We start from the raw sequence: 21,738 nt of genomic DNA, 5'->3' as shown, positions 1-21,738 counted from the left end.
TAATCCAAATTGAATGAAAATATTTTTGATTTTTCTAGAAGTTGTTAAAATATTTACTATTCCCACGCGACCAAATAACGAAAATTTTATTCATCATTACGAATTTTTAAAAGATCAAATCTTTGTAATAGTAATCAAATCCCGATCGATATTGCTAAAAGTTCAGGAACCTTCGCGGCAGATGAAATTTTTCGATTCATCTGCTTCAAAGCTCAAATGTTTGTAAGATAAACGTTCGCATACAATTCTATGGTGGTGAAATTTTCGAATATTCTGGTCAGGTGGTTAATACAGAAGGCAACACGCTTATGTAGTTCTATACATACGTACACATAATTGCGTAGATTTTTAATAAATATACAATATATATTATAATTTATTCAATTTTAATATATTCTAGTGAACGAATTAAAAACAATATTTACATGTAATCGAACTAATTTCATAATGTTGCGGTAAACAAACAATAGCGCAAAATATGTATTTGCATTCGAAGTACAAAAATGAATATAATAATGCAGTCCGAGGACAAGAACTTGCATTAGTTCTGATTGTAGTTCGGACTTGACAAGTACACAAGTGTTATATCGAAATAAGAAATTTCATATAACTGAGAGACACAGTATTCGTCGAAAAGGATTATAATATCTTGAGAAATTTCTCACCAAAGGATAATTACACTTGAACAACAATGTCGGTGGAGACGCTGCAGGATTCAATTCCTCAAATGGCAGGCGAAACTTTGGCAGCAGCCGCGTCTGGTCCTAGTACCTTGGTGACTTTGCTGTTCGGCTTGGGCCTCATAGCAGCATTGTATGAATACTATCGTCGTAACAGACGAGAGGCCAAAATATTAGAAGGCATACCCACACCACCACAAATGCCATTAATCGGTCACGGCCACTTGGTGTTCGGTACAAATAATGTAGAAACCTTAAAGGTTGGAATGGAACTAATTAAAACCTATGGCGAAACAGTGCATGTGATGCTGGGTCATTTGAGTGTGGTATTCATTACAAATCCCAAGGATATTGAAATTGTTTTGGGTGGCTACAAGCATTTAGAAAAATCGGTTGAATATCGTTATTTCCAACCCTGGTTTGGTAATGGTTTATTGATCTCGAATGGACATCATTGGCGTCACCATCGCAAAATGATTGCCCCCACCTTCCATCAGAGTATCTTGAAGAGTTTTGTGCCCACATTTGTTAAACACTCAAAAGCAGTTGTAGGCCGTTTGTCCCCCAACGTTGGCAAAGAGTTTGATGTTCACAAATACATGTCCGAGACTACTGTGGATATTTTACTCACCACAGCCATGGGTTGCAAAACTAAGCCGGAAACCGAAAAGAGTGCCGAATATGCTGAAGCTGTTATGGATATGTGTGACATTATCCACAATCGCCAGGTGAAACTCTTGTATCGTTTGGATTCGGCTTTCAATTTCACCAAAATGCGTGAACAAAACAATAAATTAATGAATGTCATTCTCAGCATGACCCGTAAGGTTGTGGAAGATCGCAAAAAGAATTTTAATGCTGAGGAAAGAGGTATTGTTGAGAAGGCTGACGAAGCGTTAAAGAAGAAGCAACAGGCTAAAATTGATGGTTTACGTGACGATTTGGATGATATTGATGAGAATGATGTGGGAGAGAAACGTCGTTTGGCCTTATTGGATGCTATGATGGAAATGGAAAAGAATCCCGATATTAAGTGGACCGATAAGGATGTTATGGATGAAGTTAACACCATTATGTTTGAGGTAAGTAAAGATAAATTTTTCCTATACAATTTGTTAAACGGATTAAGTTTACTACTATAGGGATTTTGATTAAAGTTTTTAGAATTTTATTTTAAAACTGAAATTTGTAAACAATTTCTCTTTTAGGGTCACGATACCACTGCTTCCGGTTCTAGTTTTGCCCTATGCGCCATGGGTATCCACAAGGATATCCAACAGCGTGTATTCGAGGAGCAGCAAACCATTTTCGGTGATGATTTACAACGTGACTGTACATTTGCCGACACATTGCAAATGACTTACTTGGAACGTGTAATCTGTGAGACTTTACGTTTATATCCACCAGTACCCTTAATTGCCCGTAAAATGGAAGAGGACACCAAATTAAAATCTGGACCCTACACCATACCCAAAGGCACCACAGTCATTGTGCCCCAATTCTTTGTACACAGACGTGCTGACATCTACCCAGATCCCGACAAATTCAATCCCGATAACTTTTTGGCCGAACGTTCAGTCGACAGACATTACTACAGCTACATTCCATTCAGTGCCGGTCCACGTAGTTGTGTTGGCCGCAAATTTGCCATGTTGCAATTGAAAGTTTTACTCTCGACCATCATCCGCAACTATAGTGTGAATTCGTCACGTACCGAAAAAGATTTCCAATTGCAGGGTGATATTATCTTAAAATTGGGCAATGGTTTCCAAATCAGTTTGGAACCCCGCACTACTATTAAAGTTTAAAGTGATTCTCAGCGAAAATTGACCAGATATTTTGACCATGACTTTGTTAAATGGACCATTCTACTACAAACTTTACGAAAACTGCAGGTTTATGCTTTAAAGAAATATTACTAACCCAAATGATATTTTTAAAAATGAAAAACGTGTGCTAATAACATCAGGAAAAATTACGTAAAAGAGGAAGATTTTTTAATACCACCATACAACATTTATTTTTCAAGTTACTAACACTAGTTTTTAAGTTATATAAATTCAAAGAGATTATAAAATTCAATAAAAAAAGGTCATGCACAGTAAAAAAACTGTAAACTTTTGTGATTTTATTTGGATTTAGTTTTTAGTATAGGTATAAAGTATTTCAGACTGATTTGTGTTTCTAGAATTCCAAAATTTCAAATAATTTTTTGGATAATACTCTCGATAAATGGGCCGATTTTCAGTGACATTATAAACTATTTCACTTACTTTTTAACCAATGTCGTCAAATCACCAGTGGCCAGTTAACACGAACATTTCCTGAAATTATTAGTTCGCCAAATGTTTTTCTCAGTAAACTTATTGTACCACATGCTAGCAATACTAGTGCCTTCCAATAGAGCCACGAACATGTTAGGAAGCATGTCTCTATATCGCTCACCGTTGACTGTACCGTTCTGTCCATCGTTATTTGTGAAGACATATGGACCAATGATTCTATCGGCCATCATTCGACAATGGCTTGAGGCAGTTTTGTTTAATCAAAAGTGATTTATCACTGAACAAAATTATCAAATGAAGGGTGTGTGAAAATTAGACTTCCAGATTACGCCCGAAATCATATTCAAAGATTAATGCCAATGGATATTAAAAAATTTTTTCTCTGTTTTATTTCAATTTAAAGTTCTGCTCCTCTATAAAAACCACTTTATATTTAAAAGAAAAATTTAAAATTAAGCTAATCTCAATCAAAAAGTTTTTAATTTCAGGACTTTTGAAATATCGAACTGAATTTCGATAAAAAAACATTTATTTAAATAAAATATAATTGACAATATTGAGTATTAACACTTTTCAAATTTAAAATCTTATTGAAATCATTCGGTATGTCAAGAAATCGTTTCGAAAAAACATTTTTTGTTTACACGATAGTATTACAAATATTTTATACTTTGTTTATTGATATTTTTTCTGCAAACTTTATTTTATATTTTCTTGACATTTTTGTTTGCCTTAGCCCCAGTAACACGAAGTCTGGTTATGTTTTAACTAATAGTTATACTGACAGTTTTCATACAAAAATAATTTTAACCGACTGTATAACTATTAGTTAAGGCATAACCAGTCTTCGTGTTAATGGGGGTTATTTGTATTTATAAATACATACCCGATACATATGAAAATAAAAAGTTTTTGAATTGTTTTAAACAAATCAAAAAATTCATTCGTATTTTTTGAAAATCTAAAACAAATTTTGTTTAGACGATGAAATTGTATTATGATACTTGAGTTTTTGACAAATATTAACACTCAGTATTGCAGTCTATGAATACCTTAAATAAAATTATTATAATACATAATTCGAGAAAGTATACAATCTATTTCGACATGTCTTGAACTTAAGCTTAATTCACTAAAATCTAATTCAGGATTAACAAGTAATAGTGTTATCAATATGTGACAATTCTGATAGAGGATTTATATGGGGTGTCAATTATGTACCGATCCTCCATAATTGATCCTATAAAACTTGTTTATGTCCAATCACAATGTGTCGTCAGAATATTTATGACTGCTCAAACAGTATTCCGGGGGACATTTGTATGGGGGCTTGGTGAAATCATGGATATTGACAATTTTCAATACCAAACAAACCTTATCAAATAGAGAGTATTTGTGGAAAAGTTCAGCCAGCTAGCAACTTTAGTTTGGTCCCTAACGTGTTTTCAACAGACATACCGACAGATGGACATAGCTAGATCGTTTTAGAATCTTATGAGCACCCAGAATATATATGGGGGATTTCATGTCAACTGAACCAACTTTTAAAATCGATGTCTTCCGATCGGAATGAAATTTACACCAACGTTAAGTTAATGTGGGTCTGCTAAAATTTGTTGATGGTGGGGGTGTAGAAATGTCAGCAATTCAATCTTTAGCTTCATTCAAAAGATTTTATTTAAATAGAATTCATTAATTGTAGAATTAATTCATAAAACATTTTCAAAATTCATTTAACATTTGAATGGTCAAGCCCGACCGTACAATACCCTACATTTATTGTTGTGATTTTTGGAAGTTGTTCTAATAAGGAAGCTATGACTAATTATGGACCTATCGCGATGAAATTAGGTCGCGAATTTTATTTCTATATTAAGCTTTTCTCTATCGAATTGTATTGGGATACCAAAATTTTTAAGAGTTTTATGCTCGTTAAAGTAATTTTTGGAAGTGGTCCCTATATGGGAGCTATGGTCAATTATTAATCGATCTGCACAAAATGTTAATGCAAAATGTAAGTGTGATTTATTTGTGGAAAACTTTGTGTAAATATCAATATAAATCAAGCATTTATGACCGATAAAGTCCAATTTCTAAATATCTCCACTTTACGCAAAACCTGGATCAGTAAGAAAAAAGCGTCTGAAATATATTAAGGCAAAAGAAGTTGAACAACTCAAGGGCCACTATGGAAAAAAGGCCCTTGAGTGGTATACAAACAATAATGTCAAATTTGTACAACAAGGTTTTGGGCTCTTGTAAAATAAATTAAAGAACACAGGAAAGGTATCCCAGCACAGGTCTGTATTTAAGCGTAAGTGGATAACCTCGTCCAAAATGGTAACGGAAGCAACTATAAAATCTTTAATTTCCGAAAAAGTGGATAAATTTTTAAATACCGAGTGTTTTGCCAATATTTTGATGTATAATAAATTGTACAATATTTGAATACATTTTTTTGTAATAATCAAAATGATTATTATTGGTTTAATTGAACCAATTTTATTTACTTCTATTTTTAGTGAAGCCTGTATTAATAATTTGAATTTCACTAAAGATTCCTTCTTATTTGGTTGAATGAATGTAGTGCTAAGGATATTTAATATAAAAGTATGTCTGTTGAAAACAGCTTTCCGAATGACCCAGATATATTATTGACTCAATTTTTTTTATTAATATATCGACGCCTCTATTCTATATATAACATTCTAAGTCGAAAAAGTTAGTTTTGAGTTACGAGCTCTCAAAGTTTTTACTAGATATCTCGTAAACTATATAAGATATGCCATTTCACTGTTTTTAGTAGAATTTGAGTAGAATTTTTACAGTATTTTCAGAATTTACAAATTTGAATTGGATCATAGCAAAAAATTATATAGAATGTTTTAGCACGGAGAGAATATTGGCTATTGGTCGTCTAAGTTTACTTAGCATGTTTTTAACTTAATCACCTAAGTATACATATGAACATACCAAATACACATAAAAAACAACGTTAATAAATGTCCCTTTCATAACATACTAAGTCAACATGGTTTTCAAGTCAATTTAAAATTGTTCAAGCAAAAGTATTCTAAGTGTACTTACTACATTTTAGAATGGAAAATTTATACGACTATATGTGTAGTCTAAGTATATTTATGTCTATAACTAACGGATCGGCCTATCTTAACCAAATTTTGACAGTATTTAAATTAGAGAACGTAGGATTCAAAAATTCAAGAAGCTTAAAAACGTTCTAAGTACACACCAAGTACGTTAGAAAATTTTGGTATTGAAAATCAAGAAAATCGGTACATAAACGTCTACTAATACTATGTTCTATTCATAGTGAAAAGGCCTTTGAAATACTTTTCATTTGATATACATTTTTTTAAAAAGAGAAGTAACACTCAGGCAATTAATATACCTATATATAATTGTGTTACTTTCTTTGGAAAGGGGATAGAGTGTAGAAGAAAAGGTGGTGAAAGGAGGAGAAAAGCTTTTAATTGACAACTCTGCAATTGCGCGTTATGTTTGTTATTAGTGCAGGTTGCAGCGCCTCTGGTGGTGAGATGGCGCATTAGTCAAGCCAACAACCTTTATTTTACTACATTTATTTCCAAAAAAAACAGGTTTCCACCAAAACAGAAATTTATCTTTTAAAGTACACTAAGATGAAGGGTATTTAAGATTCGGAACAGCCGATTATAACACTCTTCTATACACAGGTCTTAGTTGTCTTATATTTGTCATTGTTGACGCTGTTATTGCTGTCGCATAGTATTATATTATTATTAAAATTGTACATATTTGCATATTTTTTTTTGTCCAAAGTCTAAGTAGACATAATTTTCACACAATGGCATTATCATTTGTTATTTTGCGTTTATTTTAAGCGTATTAAACTTCCTCCTCATTGTTTGTAATCGCAAGAAATTTTACATTTCAATTTTCTTTACGCGCAGTAGCGAGTTTGTGCCACAATAAGGTGTCTGTAAATTTAATGGTGGTAAAAGGTGCAACTGTATGTTTTGAAGCCTTTAGAGAAGTGCATTCATATTGACATTGTTATAAATTTTGTATTGATGATCTCATATATTTATGCACCTACTTATTATTGGTTTAGCTAAATGCCGCTTCAATTTATGGTAATTTTTTAGATTTTATTTATTTACAAGGTTACTTGGGGCAGTAGCAGGCAGTGAATGCAACATGCAACCAGATTATGTTGTTACTTGTGGCTTTGTGCTCGTTTTTGTGTCACAACATAAAGAGGTGGTAAATATTTTGACAATCGCTTATAAATTTAATACAATTTTGTTATTGTAATTTGAAAAGTTTTGTTGAGGTGATTATTTACAGGATACAGTGAAATTTGAAAAAAAAAAATTAATAAAAATACAGGTAAAGCCAAAGTAAATATAATAAAATATTCTCAGCCATATTTCTATGCACTTCTAATAGTAGATACTAGCAAAACAGAATTCAAAAGCAAATAAATCGGTTTAAAATTTCAATTTCATTTGACTACTTCAAAAATATTTTTACTGCCAACCTAAAGTTCTTATATGTACAATATTGAATTTCAATTTCAGTTTCTTTGCCAATCATCCCAAAAATATCTTCAACTTTCTCATGTATGAAAAATAATGAAAATAAACACCAAGCTACCTGTTTCAAATAAATAATTTGATATTTTTTTCTTCAAGAAACCCAAAAACAAAAAGACTCTCACTAGTTTCTCACCCATCCAGAAACAGTGCGATGGGAATGTATACAAGGTAAACTATTATTTGCCCAACATCAATGTCATCATCACCCTACAGCTGTATCAAATTGCAAATAGTAAATAGAGGATCTTAAAGGATCCTTTTTACTTTTATCAGCAACAACAAAATATATTATTTTCTTACCCTTTCGTTTTAACATTTTGTTACTTTTCTTTATGGGAAATAGAAAGGAAACTCGTATTTACAACCTGTTGTCTAGAGAAATTTTATACGCCTGTTAAAAAGGATGCTGAATCTTTCATTAATTTATTTTTGCGTAAGCGGAAGGAAATGGATATTTTGCTGTTGCGCACTTTTTCTTTCAACAGGATTAAATGAAATTGTATAGAAATGTTTCCTTTTTTAATTATTAATTTGCTACTTTTTTTGAAGAATCCTTTCACTTAAAGGAAGAGATTAATTATGAAGAAAGGAAGGTGCAATTCAATGTTTTTAGGATTCAATTGGCGGTGATTTTTAAAGAGAAAGTGTAAAAGTTGTTCATGTCTTGCAAACTGCTGGCGTTTTTAACATTTTTAAATATTGAATTGTTTAATAAAAAATATACAGGTCTGTCACAGAATTTCATTCCGATAGAAAGTGGAATTAGCTCAGTATTTCGCTTCTTCAGATAAAGTAAAATGAAAATATCTTTCGGAATGAAACCACTTTCAGTTTTCAAAGTGGAATTGATATTTCTTTTGTTTTTTGTTTTTATAAAATGTTACAGAATTATTAAATATTTTTAGAATTAATAAATTACACGGAATCTGAAGAAACAAAAATTAAATCCATCGGAATAAAAACTACGGCCTTAAAAAATTGTCAGGTGTATTCCGTGTTCTGGAGTATTATAGCATTCAATGGGTTTTCTGTATCTGTTTCCTTTACAACTAAAACCGAAAGTTCCCGTCATTTGCACCTTCCACTAGGGATATACATTTTGTTTTTTCTTACATTATTTACTCTGAATGTTAATAAAACCTTTAAGATCAGAATACCAAACAGAAGTGACTGGACTACAAACACTGTCATCCAGCATAATACGATATCGATAACTTTATCTGGAGACGTCAAAAATTAACGTCTACTTAGACATTCTAGCACTAGTCAATGCTCTCAGTTTACAACTGGTGAGTTTGAGATGTTTACTCGATTGCATTACTTTCTAAAGTCCACTGGCAGCCATTGATACTAGAATGACTAAGACGTACTAAATTTGTTAAGATTGCATATAAGAAGTGTTATTGGTAATTACATTACATAAAAATGAAATTTATGTAATTCTAACTACTTACAAGTTGCTAAAAACAAATGCCCATATACCAAATTTTCCTTAAAATTATGAATCCTTTTAAATATGGTAGTGCTTTATTTAGATTCAAAATATAACATTTGCGTATTTCGCTTTTTATCCAATAAAAAAATACTGAAATATCATTGGATAAAAAACGAAATGCGCAAAATAGGATTTGATTTTAGACCTATAGTTTCTTGGATTTTTTTTCGTCAAAAAAATCGACCCACCGTAAGGTACATACTTTATTGTTATTTGTTCTTATACAATGTACTCATGCAAGTATTTTAAGCTTTTTGGTGTATAATAAAAATTAATTGCTAAATAAAAAATAGTTTTTCAATTGTAAAGACATAATTATGTACGTTTCTTTCTTATAATTTTCGGTATTTTAGATTTCCCGAAAATCTAAATCTTTACCAAATCCCGAACCCCGGGATTTTCAAAAATCAGTCCCGATTAGCATCTCTAGTTTCATCTGCAAGCTATAAAAAAGTGGAACCGTTATCGAAAGATGTTAGGCAACTTTTGTTGGATCCATTACTTCCTAGTGATTTTAAAAATTTCATAATAAAAATTCACAAAATTGTAACAAGTGTTAGCTAGCTTAATTACTCTTTATTTCATTGTTGAATTATAACTAAATTATTTATAATAATGAAGTAAAATCATTTCATAACTAATAATTGTTATTCGTTTTTAAAACTTATTAATAAAACTAAAAAAAGTTTAATTTTATATGAATATTTCGACCTATGCCAGCAATAGGGTAAATGTCCAAAATCAATAGATTTAAATAGTTACTTGCTATAAATAAAATTACTTATATAATTTAAATTTTTTGAAAGATATATTAAAATAATTTCTTACAATTGAAAATAGTATAGAATTTCTTCCGAGGTAGTGTAGTTTAGCAGCCTCTCACGCTCATTCTACTGAAGTAGCAGTACCCATTTTGCATTTATTTATTAGCTTACCTCCTTGCCTGCAATATTTCCATATAAATGAAATTAATTTGGCCAAGCGTTTAGAAGATATGAATTTAGTTCCACTAAATTAGGGTTTTCTCCCACTGTGCAGTGGGGCAAAATTATTTTTTTTTTAGAAATAAATCTGGCATTTCTAAACGGCTGGTCCCATTGGGATAAAATTTGACGTATTTAGACAAGGAGTATTCGAGTTTATTAAAAGTTATTAAAATGAACCCTACACATGCTCCAGGGGCAGCGTTATGGGGGCTCAAAATAGGATACCTTCGACATGTACAATTTTTAAACACGTGCCATTGTTTTGTTTCCCATCCGATTTCAAATATTTTTATATTTATTATAGGTATTCAAAATTGAAATTTAAAAATTTTGCCATACTTTGGCCCGATGTTTTAAAAATATAGTTCGTATTTTTGGACCGAATGGATTCGAGTTTTTTTGTTAGTTAGACATCTAAATTAACAATAATATACAAAATATTTCAGAGCAATATCGACTATGGATCCAAAAAAAAATCGTTTTTCAATTTAAATATTCAAAATGTAGCAAAATATTTGCTGTTATTTGGACGAAAAGGTGAATAATCTTTTTTTATTAAAACAACAGTTTCTTTAAGAACATATAACAATTTTATATTTTTCTGTAAGGTATGTACTTTACGGAAAATATTTTGGTATAAAAAATGTCTTATTTTTGGAATATGTCGCCCCTACTCTCTTCGGAATTTGACGTATTTTTTATCAAAATTTCTACTTTGGTCAACATGTTATAAAATTTCAAAGCTGGGATCTGAAAACGGAAAGCAGCTTTGGAAACCTTGATGTGTTTCCTATTTATCCCCAAAGTATTTCCCCAGCCCCTAAGGAAATGTGGACCCTATCGGTAAAATTGTAAAAAATACCATTTTTGGGATTTTCGCTCCAATTTTTAGGAATTAGGGGATTCCCTTTGACATCTTGACAAGACTTTTTACACCTTGTTATTTAGAATGACAAATTTAAAAAACCTTGAAAATTTCATTGAGTTTTGTTAATAAATAAAGATTTTATTACATATTACATATTTATTGAGTTTCTAAAACTAAAATTTGTATCAAAATTTTAATAGGCTTGCAAATATTAGAAACAATTTGATCCACATTTATTCCGATCTATTTTTTTTTTGTTTAGATAAGTTAATTTTTGGTCTACCAAAAAAATTTCTACTCAATATCTCAATTAGATTCAAAAATATGCCACATTAAAACTTCGTTCTTCAAAAATATTGCACTTATTTTACATATGTATTTGTATTCAACTTTATATGGAAAAGACGTTTTTCACGAGGAGCCCTTCTTTTTATTTTAATCAAGTCAATATGTATTTCATAATAAAGGAAAATCATTTGTCCCGAATTTTGAAATATCCCCTCAAACAATTTTAAATTTATGGAAATTGAAAACTCTTTTTTATGTAAATACTTGTTGGCTCTTGACACAAACTCAACTCAAATTACAATTGAGCCTTTCGGCACCTAATTTGAAATGCAACGTAAAAGTGATTTAATAAACAAAACGAAAGGATACATGCCAGCATAAAAACAATCAATCAAACGTCAAAACATTTGAAAATTTCATTTGAATATTAAGTGTGAGAAAGAAATTTTTGAATATGAATATTGTAATGTGTAAAACCAAACTACATGAATATTTAATTAGTCAGTGAAAGAATTTCTTTTAATTTAAAAATATTTGTTATAACTTACAGGATAGCATTTTTTCAATATTTCCACCATTTAGAAAAGGACTTTGGTATTCCTTCATTAACATTGAAGGTGGTCTAAAATTTCTAATGAATGTATAAATTATTCCTTATAATTTATATAAAGAAAGGTATTTTGTATAGACCATTATTTGCACAAATAAACTCATAAAAACCCATGAAGCATGAATGACAACTTCTAATAATTGTCAAAGTCAATTGAGCTGTAACATCATACAATGACTCAACAGGAAACTCCATTTAGTTTTAATTCATGTAATGAAATTTGCAATGATTTTGTAGTTTTATTTGTGTGTATCCTAACAAAGCAGTATTTTGACATTTCAATTTTATTTCAAAAAAAAATACGATTTGGAGAGTAGACATATGAAAAGATATTCTGTTTAACGGTCAGTTTGTTAAATACAAAGAATTTTCGTTTATTCTGTATTTTTTTAAAGAGCACAGAACAGAAAAAACACAAATTTTTAATCATGGCTCATCACAAGGTATATTAATTATAAGGTAGTGTTATCAGCACAGCTGATCGTTTTTTGCTACTATGTTCATTTTTCGCCGTGGTGTAAAATAAATGTCAAACTTTGTTTACATTTTGTAAATGTCAAACTTTGTTTTGCTGTTAAATTCGTTTATGTTTTAAAACCAATAATAATACTACACGAAATTAGTTTTATTTTTAAAAACATCAAATTAAATTAAAAACAGATTCAAATTTATAAACATTTTTTGTTTAACAAAAATTCGCTTTGATTTATTTGTCAGCTGTTTTTGAAATTTTTCCCTGACAGCCAATTCGCCTTCAAGTGCAGGCACAATTTCAAATTACATATAAAAAATATAACCAATTCGCTAGGTATTCTGAATTCGCCGATGACACTACCTTATTATTAATATACCTTGGCTCATACGATTTTGAACAAATTCTGTAAACACATGTCTTCTTTTAAATTTCGAAAAAATCGCGATTTTATTCACGATTTAATTTTTTCCATGGGCTTTAACTTTAAGTATTCGTATCATATGTCGAATTTTATTGGTTTATGGTGATGGTTTAAAATAGATCCATATACAAGAAAAATTAAAAAATTTTATTTAAATTTTCTGAACAAATTTTGCAGCAATCTTTTGTTTTAAAATCAATTGTTATTTTGGAATATTTCAACACAAAACAATTCAATTCATAAACATATTTTGCAAATAACAACAGGTTAAAACACTTGAGAAAAAAACCAAAATAATTACTCTATGAATAAAAATAAAATAAAGCCCTAGAAAACTAAGCAGGATAATCTAAATGAGTTACTAAGTCCCTGAAATTCCCTATGTTTCTATGTGTGTGAAAACCATTCATATGAAACTCAAAATATGAATATCACACCATGATGCCGTACACTTTTCCCTATTTCTATTGACACCTTAAAAACTGTGTGTGTTCTAAATAAATTCTTTAAAATCTTCAATGAAATTCAGCTTAGAAATCGCATGCTGTTTTTCAAAGCCAAATGTTATTAAAACTTATGGTTTTTTGCAGCATAATACATAGTACGGCACCTAATGATTTTGCTTGAAAGTATTTGCAAATAATAATCAAAAATACTGCCTGAGAGCAAAAACGATCTTCAATGGAGTTTAAGGAAAACAGAAACTAGCAACATCTTAACTAAGATCTATAGAATTTCTTGAAAATAATTTTCTTTGCAATTTTTTTACAAATTGATTGAAATGTCATAATAATGTATTGTTGAGTTAAAGAACTAAATTCACAAAATACAAAATCATTGCAGGTTTTGTTTAATTTGAATAGAGCTAAATTTAAGATCATGTCGAGTCATTGTCTATTGTTACAACTCAATTGACTTTATTTGATTTTATGAATTGCAAGAAATTGCAATTGATGTTTCAATTTACTTGTGTGGCAAGTAAATACAACATTGTAAAATGTTTTGAACCTTTTAGAAAAGCCAAATTCTTAAGACCTGTATTATTTTAAACCCAAAATGATTAAAACTTATGGACCACAAATTATATGCATTTTAAAGAATGTTGAATTGTTCTGCATATCTTGTTTAAAATATAAAATAGGTTTAGAAATAACTGCTTTAGAATTTATGCTCGAAGTGCTCTCCAAACTAGGGTTCCAAATTGGCAAAATTTTTTGAGGAAAAACTTGGAATATTTTTTAGAAATTCCAATGAAAATTTTATCGGTAAATTTTCGGGAATTATTATTATTTGTGTATAGATAAAACTACGAGCTGCTGAAATCTAGCCAGATCATTACGTATGAAGCAAGTATTGGCCGAAAACCGACCAGAATATGCGGACAGAAATGAAACCGCAGTATTCCATCATGACAACGATCGGCCACAATATGCTATTTATAATGTTAAAAACTATTTATAATGAAGTGGTTGGGAAGTTTTGCCTCACCCCCTTGTAGTGCAGACCTTGCCCCATCTGAATACTATTTGTTTCGATCGATGCAGAATTATCTCTCTGGAATACGCTTCAACTTAGAATAGATTATCCGAAATTGACTTTGAATCAAAAGAGCAGTTCGGCCAACCAGCCGAATCGACAGCAAAGCCAAATATTCATAGTGCTAAGGTAATGTTCTGTATTTGGTGGGAGTAAAAGGGTCCTCTCTACTATGAGCTGCTGAAATCTGGCCAGACCATCACATGGAAAATGTACCAAACCCAACTGATACATTTGAACGCTAGGCCAAATGTTGCAATCCTTGTTAAAAACTATTTAGAAAGGAATTTTTGCCTTATAAAAAGTACAGACCTTGCCCCGTCCGAATACTATTTGTTTCGATCGATGCAGAACGCTTCTTTTCGTATACGTTTCACTTTAGAACAGAGTATCCGCAATTGGCTTAATTTGTGCTTGGACTCAAAAGATGTACAATTCTTTTGGCGCGGAATCCATGTGTTGCCAGAAAGATGGGAAAAGGTCATAGCTAATAGTGCATTTACACTTTTAATTTTCAAACTAGTTTATGATCAAAAGCAACTTTCATAAACTATACTGTTTACATCAGCATTTTAGACAGTTAACGATGATCGAACTTACTGTGAAGCTTTTTGCCTTCTGCAGACACAGCCAGAGTCTCTGGCGGAAATCGAACCCGCAACCCTCGGATTGTCTATCTAAAATTATAATTAATTAACAACAATGTTTTTAGATTCGATTTAAATATTAATATTACAATAATATAGACTGTGTGACACTTATGTGTTTAGTCTTGCAGACATCACACTCAATTCTCCTGCCCAGAGCATTGAGGCTCAATACGAATGGTAAATGTTGCTATTATCTGTAAAATAATAGATAGGAACGAAGCCTTCAGCGGTACCTGATTCCACCTTGAACTCGTCTGATGAGATTCCATCTATAACCACTCATCTTAGTTGATTTATAGATTTCTGTACTTATTTATACACATTTTTACAAACACTTTATTTCAATCGAACCTTTGGCTTAGAAGATACACTCCAGAGTACAAAGTCCCTGTGCACGGCAGAAAACCGACCATGCAGAAAATATGAATATTAACATAAATAAAAATTGTGAAAATATAAACTGCTACTGAGATCTTGATTTAAATTTCAGCCAGTTTCAATAGGCTTCGTCCTTGACCCGAAGAAAACGCAAGTGCCAAATCTTAAGGAAATATCTTCAAAATTGCGACTTGACAGCCAGCCAGGATATAACTAGGTTGACTCAGAAAGTGATTCTGAACAGATCGATATAATATTTGTGGGTGTTACAAAAATCGGTACCAAAGCAATATATCCCTTCCACTAAGGTGGTGTTGAGTATAAAAAGTATATTTTGTTATTTGTAAATTGAATTATTTCACATTTTATTAAATGAATAATTTATTTTATTTACTTGCAATGTCATGTTTTCAAATTCATTAAACTCGTAGAAAGAATTTGAAATAATTAGTGGTTGAATTGAATTGTTCCAAATGGAAACATATGTTGCCAGAACATTTACCAAACTCACAATGATCTAGTTAAAATACCAAAAGCACCTCTAGTATTATTATTACTTGTTCTTATGTTTTTTTTTTTTTTTTAAACATTGTTATTTTTGGTGACATTTGAAGTATGACATTATAAAATAATTTCTTTCTTAAGTTAAATAACAACATATGGTCGATAGTTAAAACGTAAACGAAAGAAAGGAGTATCTACAAACAATAACAACAGCAGCAAAAAACAACATACTTTAGAGGAGGTAAACGTATAACTCCAACATGATCAGATATAAGATCTACTAAACTCTCTACTCTACTTAAAAACAATGAAAACAAAAAAACTAAAACATTAGGAGTTTGTTTAAGAAAAATAAAGAATATGTATAATACTTGTAGGGATATTTTGCATATCATCTTGAAACAAGATATAAATCATCATCAGCAGTATTATGTAGCTGTATAAAGTACAAAACTAAAACAATCCTAAGGAGACCACGCGCTTGTCGAACGAAAGAAACTAAACCCACTGGAGCATAAAATTGAAAAAGAAAAAAAAAGTCTTAACAGACCATCATACACGTTCTCTGTAACGAATTTCAAAGAAAACATGCATACAGCCAATATGTAGTATGAATGCATGCATGTCCTATCGGGAGGATCATCAAATTGCCTTCAAGGAGAACACATATGGTAGCTGATACTCCTATCTTTAGTTGCTACATAGTAAAGTTACAACAACTAAAACAATATTAATGAAAAACCATGCTTAGATACAGTCTTAAATTATAAAGATCAGGATAAAAAGTAAATATTAAATGTATAAGTGAATGGAAGTAAGTAATTCTTAAAGAAAAAGTGTTATTAAGATCTTTTTTTTTCTTTCAAATACCAAAAATAATGTTTTATTTAATACAATTTTCAACAACTAATCTTTAAATCGTTTTATTCTCAACAAAATTTCAATCTTTATATTTGTGATCAGCAAATCTTTTCTAAACCTTTAATGTGTTAAGTTGTCTTCTACATCCTTTCGTGCAACATAAATACTTACATACATTCAAAGTAGTTAGAAAGAAAATTGACCTGGTTCAATTTAAGTTCAATTTTCTAATACTAGATCACTAAATTGCGGTTTATGGTATTAAAAATAGTTAAACTGCTTTAGAGTTTAATCCTGCTTAATCCTTTTGTTAATCTTTTCTTATGTTCAAGTGATACTTGAAAAATTTGTGTGCAGGAATAATAAATACATATATATGTTAAAATTCAAAAACTAGTTCAAATTCATTTAAAATCGTTAAGTGTTCTTTAGTGTTTAACTACTTAAACGTTTAGTTTAAGTACATTAAACCTTAGATTATACTAATGCCACTTTTAAAACAGTAGGATTAGTAAAGGAAATTGTAACATTTCTGTGGTTTTATTGTGGTTAGAGACACTATTTTGTAGAGAAATTCGGTTTAAATTTAGAGACGGAAAATATTTTCAAATTTTCAAAAATAATTAGAAGACCTTTTTGAAAAACAAAATGTCCACACGCCATATATTTAGCTAGTTTTCAGCACTGTAAACTCACACAATTAATTTTTATTAATATACGAATAGTTTCGCCTTTGAAGATTTTTCTCGATAGAAACATTTTGCTTAGTTTGTGGATGAAGTTTTATCATATAAATGGAGGCAATTATGGTGTTCTGGAACCTCCTTTACTAGAAGCACCCTTAAGTTATCTGTAGATCATTTTGAATGCTGCAGACTTCAGCTTTATTGGTTAGTTTATTTGGTGGGTTCAGTAGCCTCATTTTTGTGAGCAGATTCTGGGCGGTTTAAACTTCATCACTTCTTGAAACCAATTTAAAAGTTACCTTATACGGCGCTATTTATCCTCAGTGTGGATGGAAGACCAGTCATCCATTGGAATGACTGATTCAGAAGCTTCAGATAGTCCGGTATCCTGGTATCTTATTACCCATTTCTGGTTCTCGAATCTTGCCGGATATCGTATGAATTTCTGCAGCCTGCACGAGTTAAAGTCATGACCATTCATCTTAGCTGTTTTTTGCCAAGAATAATCTCTGATAAGCGGATCAAGGATCTTTTTCCTTTTCGGTGATTTGTCCGTCATTCTGAGTTGCGTTTGAAGCTCAAGAACTCTGGATATGCTGCCATACTATCAAATCAACCATTATTACCCATTTCAGGTACTCGAACACTTGCCAGAGATCGCACGAATTTCCGCAGCCTGAACGAGATAAAGTCTTAACCATTCATCTTAGCGGTTTTTTGTCAAGAATAATCTTCAATAAGCGGATCAAGTATATTTTTCCTTTTCGGCGATTTGTCCGTCATTCTGAGTTGGAGCTCAAGGAGCTCTACTTTGCAGCAGATCAAGAGCCCTTAACTTAAGGTACTTGTTTACCACAAACTTGCAGTTACGGCGATCCTCCCCATCGCATTTGAGAGTGATTCCGTTCACGGCATTCTTGGCTACCTTATGCAGAATGAATAGCGCTTTGGATTATCACAATTTAATAACGACTTGATTAGTCCTCAGACATGACTGTCAATTTTTGGAAAGTAGTTGCGATAGTAGATATGTACTGCGCCCTTTACCCTAGCAATGTCAAAGAAGTTCGTCTCCAGCTGAGATTTACATCGCGATGTTTTGTATTTTTTTCTTTTTCCTATACTTTCCATATTTTGGTTCCACAAGGACTGTTCATCCCGCGGTGACCAAGTACTTGGATTAGACGAAATATCAGGCCCATGGCCTGACTTACTAGCCATTCAGATTTTCGACTCTGCATCCAACCGCGGTAACCTTTCATGTGAGGGAAAGATAGAAAAATAGGGAATGAAAAGGAATTAAAAAAATATTGCGAGGAAGTTGGATAGCTTTCTGTATTGAAGCCTTTTCATTCATGTCATCGACTCTGGATCCAACCGCGTTAACCTTACATGTGAGGGAAACATAGAAAATTAGGGAATAGAAATGAATTAAAAAGAGTGGGGATTTGAGAGTTAGTTCGATAACATTTTGTAGTGAAGGCATTACAATTCGTTATGCTGAAAGTTGATATTACATTGCAGACATCGAAACCAAGATAAAAACCACAGATGACACTACATCGCGTTATAAAGTTGCCGGAAAGATATATAATCTAGATATCTCGAATGGGCCGAATTAAGAATGATGCGCAAAAGGAGCGTGAAGAATCATCAGAAATTGCGATATTCACTGGATTTTTAAGATATACCTAGAATGTAATCTGTCCTCCTCCTACACTTTGCAGGATGGTGTCATGACGAATTCGTTAGTGCTTCAGTCCGCCTAGATCCTTAGGTATTAGGACAATCTTAGTAGAAGTTTCCTTGATAATAGTGTTTGTATTCTCTAAACCAAAATTATCAAACATCGGTAGATACGTAGATTGGAAACCCTCCATTTTACTTAAATGTTAAAAACGTTGTTCATGTCCATTTCAAAACTTAATACAATGAACATGAAGTTATTTCATTTATACATTCTTCATACAATAGATACTCAGATTCTCTTAAAAGATTTCCATCATATTCAAGACATTCCGTTACTCTTCAGACAATAGAACATTTCCATTGCTTAACTTCGTTAAGACAACGGACAACTTCTCCTATTCAACTTGGCAGCAATGCTCTACTTGGTGGGTGCCATATTACGACACTGAAACACTCAGACACACACCACCAACAGCAGATGGAGGTGAACAATAGCCTCATCCCTCGGCTTCTAACATCTTCGATAGCACCTTTTGATAATTAATGTGTTCTTAATTCATTTTCGATTTTTATGTCATGCTTTACAGTTATTTATGAACGAACGAGAAGAAAAGTTATTGTCCTTTTGCCTCATTATTGTTGCTAATAAAATTTCCTTATTGACAGTTATCCTTATTATAAATACGATTGAAAAAGAACAAAAAAATTTAAGAACAAATGTAAAGAAAAATCTTTAAAATAAAAGGAAAATCATTCCCCGTTATGCTTATTATTTATGAAAAATTGTAATTCAACACGCCTCAATTTTTGTTCTTTTATTTTTCCTTACGAAGCAATATTTTCCAATATCAAAAATATCTATCATATTTTGTCGATAATTGTATGATCTAGTTTTAAGTTTCATATATACTACTTTATATCGCATATGAATTAACTACCGTTCTAATACATTTTAGCAATACAATCTATTGGCGTGGTATTGAAAGTAATCAGTATTTCGATAAAAAAGGATTTAGTTACAATCCTTTCTCTTTCTTTGTTTTGTTTATTACGCTCATTTTGCCAAAAAGGGTGCTCTTTTGTAAAGTAACCGTTAGTTTTGTTTTTATTACTTCATGAATATTCATATTTCTGTTGTTGCTGCGGTGTTTGCCAGGTTCAAATATTGATCCTCAATATTAAAGGATTGTGTGTAATTTGATTTGTGATAATTTGTTTTCTAGCGGTATAGTTTTTGGTGGGCGTCCAGGTGTTTTCTCACTAGACTCAAGTCAATAACACGTGTAATTTTTTAGCAGCTGCCTTAATTATCATTTCATTTCTATACAAATCTACTTGTAAATGAGTATTGAAAAGGTGTTTTTCATCATATTTGAAAATTGAAACATTTAAAAAAGGAGTGAACAACCAATATTTCCTTCCGTAAAAGTATAATTGGATAAAAAACAATGAATTTCGTCTTTGTGTAAAAAAAACATACAATATGTTTTCCTTAAAAATAAATATTCGTACTTTTTTATTATTAAATATACACCTTGAAAATGTCATATATATTTTACTAAAATTATAGATCATAGAGGGAAAAGGCTTCTTAATATATACTAGCTTGGAATAAGAAAATTCTCAATGGTTTTGCAAACAAAAATAACATTATGTTAGACATTTTCCGAAATTATCTATCTGTAAATCACATAGTGATTTTCTAATAGGTTTAAAACAATATTTAGAATTTCTTATAAAATCTTTACACCTAGAACTACTTATTTTAGTCATAATCACTTCAATTTCTTTAATAACATACTTGGAACTAGTGGAATCTTAATATGGTGCATCTTAACTTCTTTTAAAAAAGGTTTGAAACAGCTTTACAACGGGTTGCTGATTACTTTTACACCACTTCTTTAAATAATATACTGATAAACAAATAGTTTCATCGACTTAAAATCTGTAATAAATTACGTAAGAATTCAGTTCTTGCTGTAACCAACAACTTCTAAATAAAAATTAAATTTTAAAATAAAATTTCACTTTTTGTTTCCGGAACCAATATGAAGACTGGTATGTTCGAACAAAGTTTTTCATATAATTTGATCAAGAACATTTTACCAGTTCAACCTATTTTCGATACTTAAATTAGCTATAAGCAATAACTATTTGTGACAAATTTCAGTATAGGCCCTATCATGTTTTTTGGGCAAAATATTACCCCAATCGGTCATTCCTTCTATGCCCTATCGCGCCATCAACAGACAGACGAAATAACATAGTTATATCGTCTTAGAATTTGATAAAGCACCATAATTTAGGCACGGATCCAGGTCAACCATTTGGGGGTGGGGAAATAAAGTAAAATTTATTTTACACTTTTTTTGTTCAATAACAAAAAATTATTACTAATTATTACAAATTTTCACTCAAAAATGTTAAATTTGCATTGAAAAACTGGAAAATTTATAAACAATTTGTGATAGTTTTTTGTTATTGAACAGACCAAATGTTAAATTTAAACAATGTTTTAAAGCTAAATTTCCATACAAAAAACGATTCTAAAATCTTGTTTAATTTTAAAAATTGTTTATGAAACTTTTCGGTTTTCCTTTGTTCATCCCCATGGATCTGCGTCTGCCATAATACACATTCTTGTGTGGGTCTACGACCAATATTTCGATATTTTTGGGTATAAAAGTTACAAAATAAATTTCATAAATTAATTTATCCAAACGTGTGA

The 21,738-nt window shown here is 31.0% G+C and overlaps 1 protein-coding gene across 1 annotated transcript; it reads left to right on the top strand.

Moving 5' to 3' along the window:
• The first annotated feature begins 526 nt into the window (after positions 1-526).
• Positions 527-2,797, top strand: LOC135956958 (cytochrome P450 4g1-like). Its single transcript, XM_065507594.1, has 2 exons — positions 527-1,762; positions 1,889-2,797. The coding sequence occupies exons 1-2, from the start codon at positions 692-694 to the stop codon at positions 2,486-2,488; spliced, it is 1,671 nt and encodes a 556-aa protein (XP_065363666.1). The 5' UTR covers positions 527-691; the 3' UTR covers positions 2,489-2,797.
• Positions 2,798-21,738: the final 18,941 nt, after the last annotated feature.

This window comes from Calliphora vicina, chromosome 4, assembly GCF_958450345.1.
Source record: "Calliphora vicina chromosome 4, idCalVici1.1, whole genome shotgun sequence".
NCBI classification, from domain to species: domain Eukaryota; kingdom Metazoa; phylum Arthropoda; class Insecta; order Diptera; family Calliphoridae; genus Calliphora; species Calliphora vicina.
This window is presented reverse-complemented; position numbering and strand designations above follow the sequence as displayed.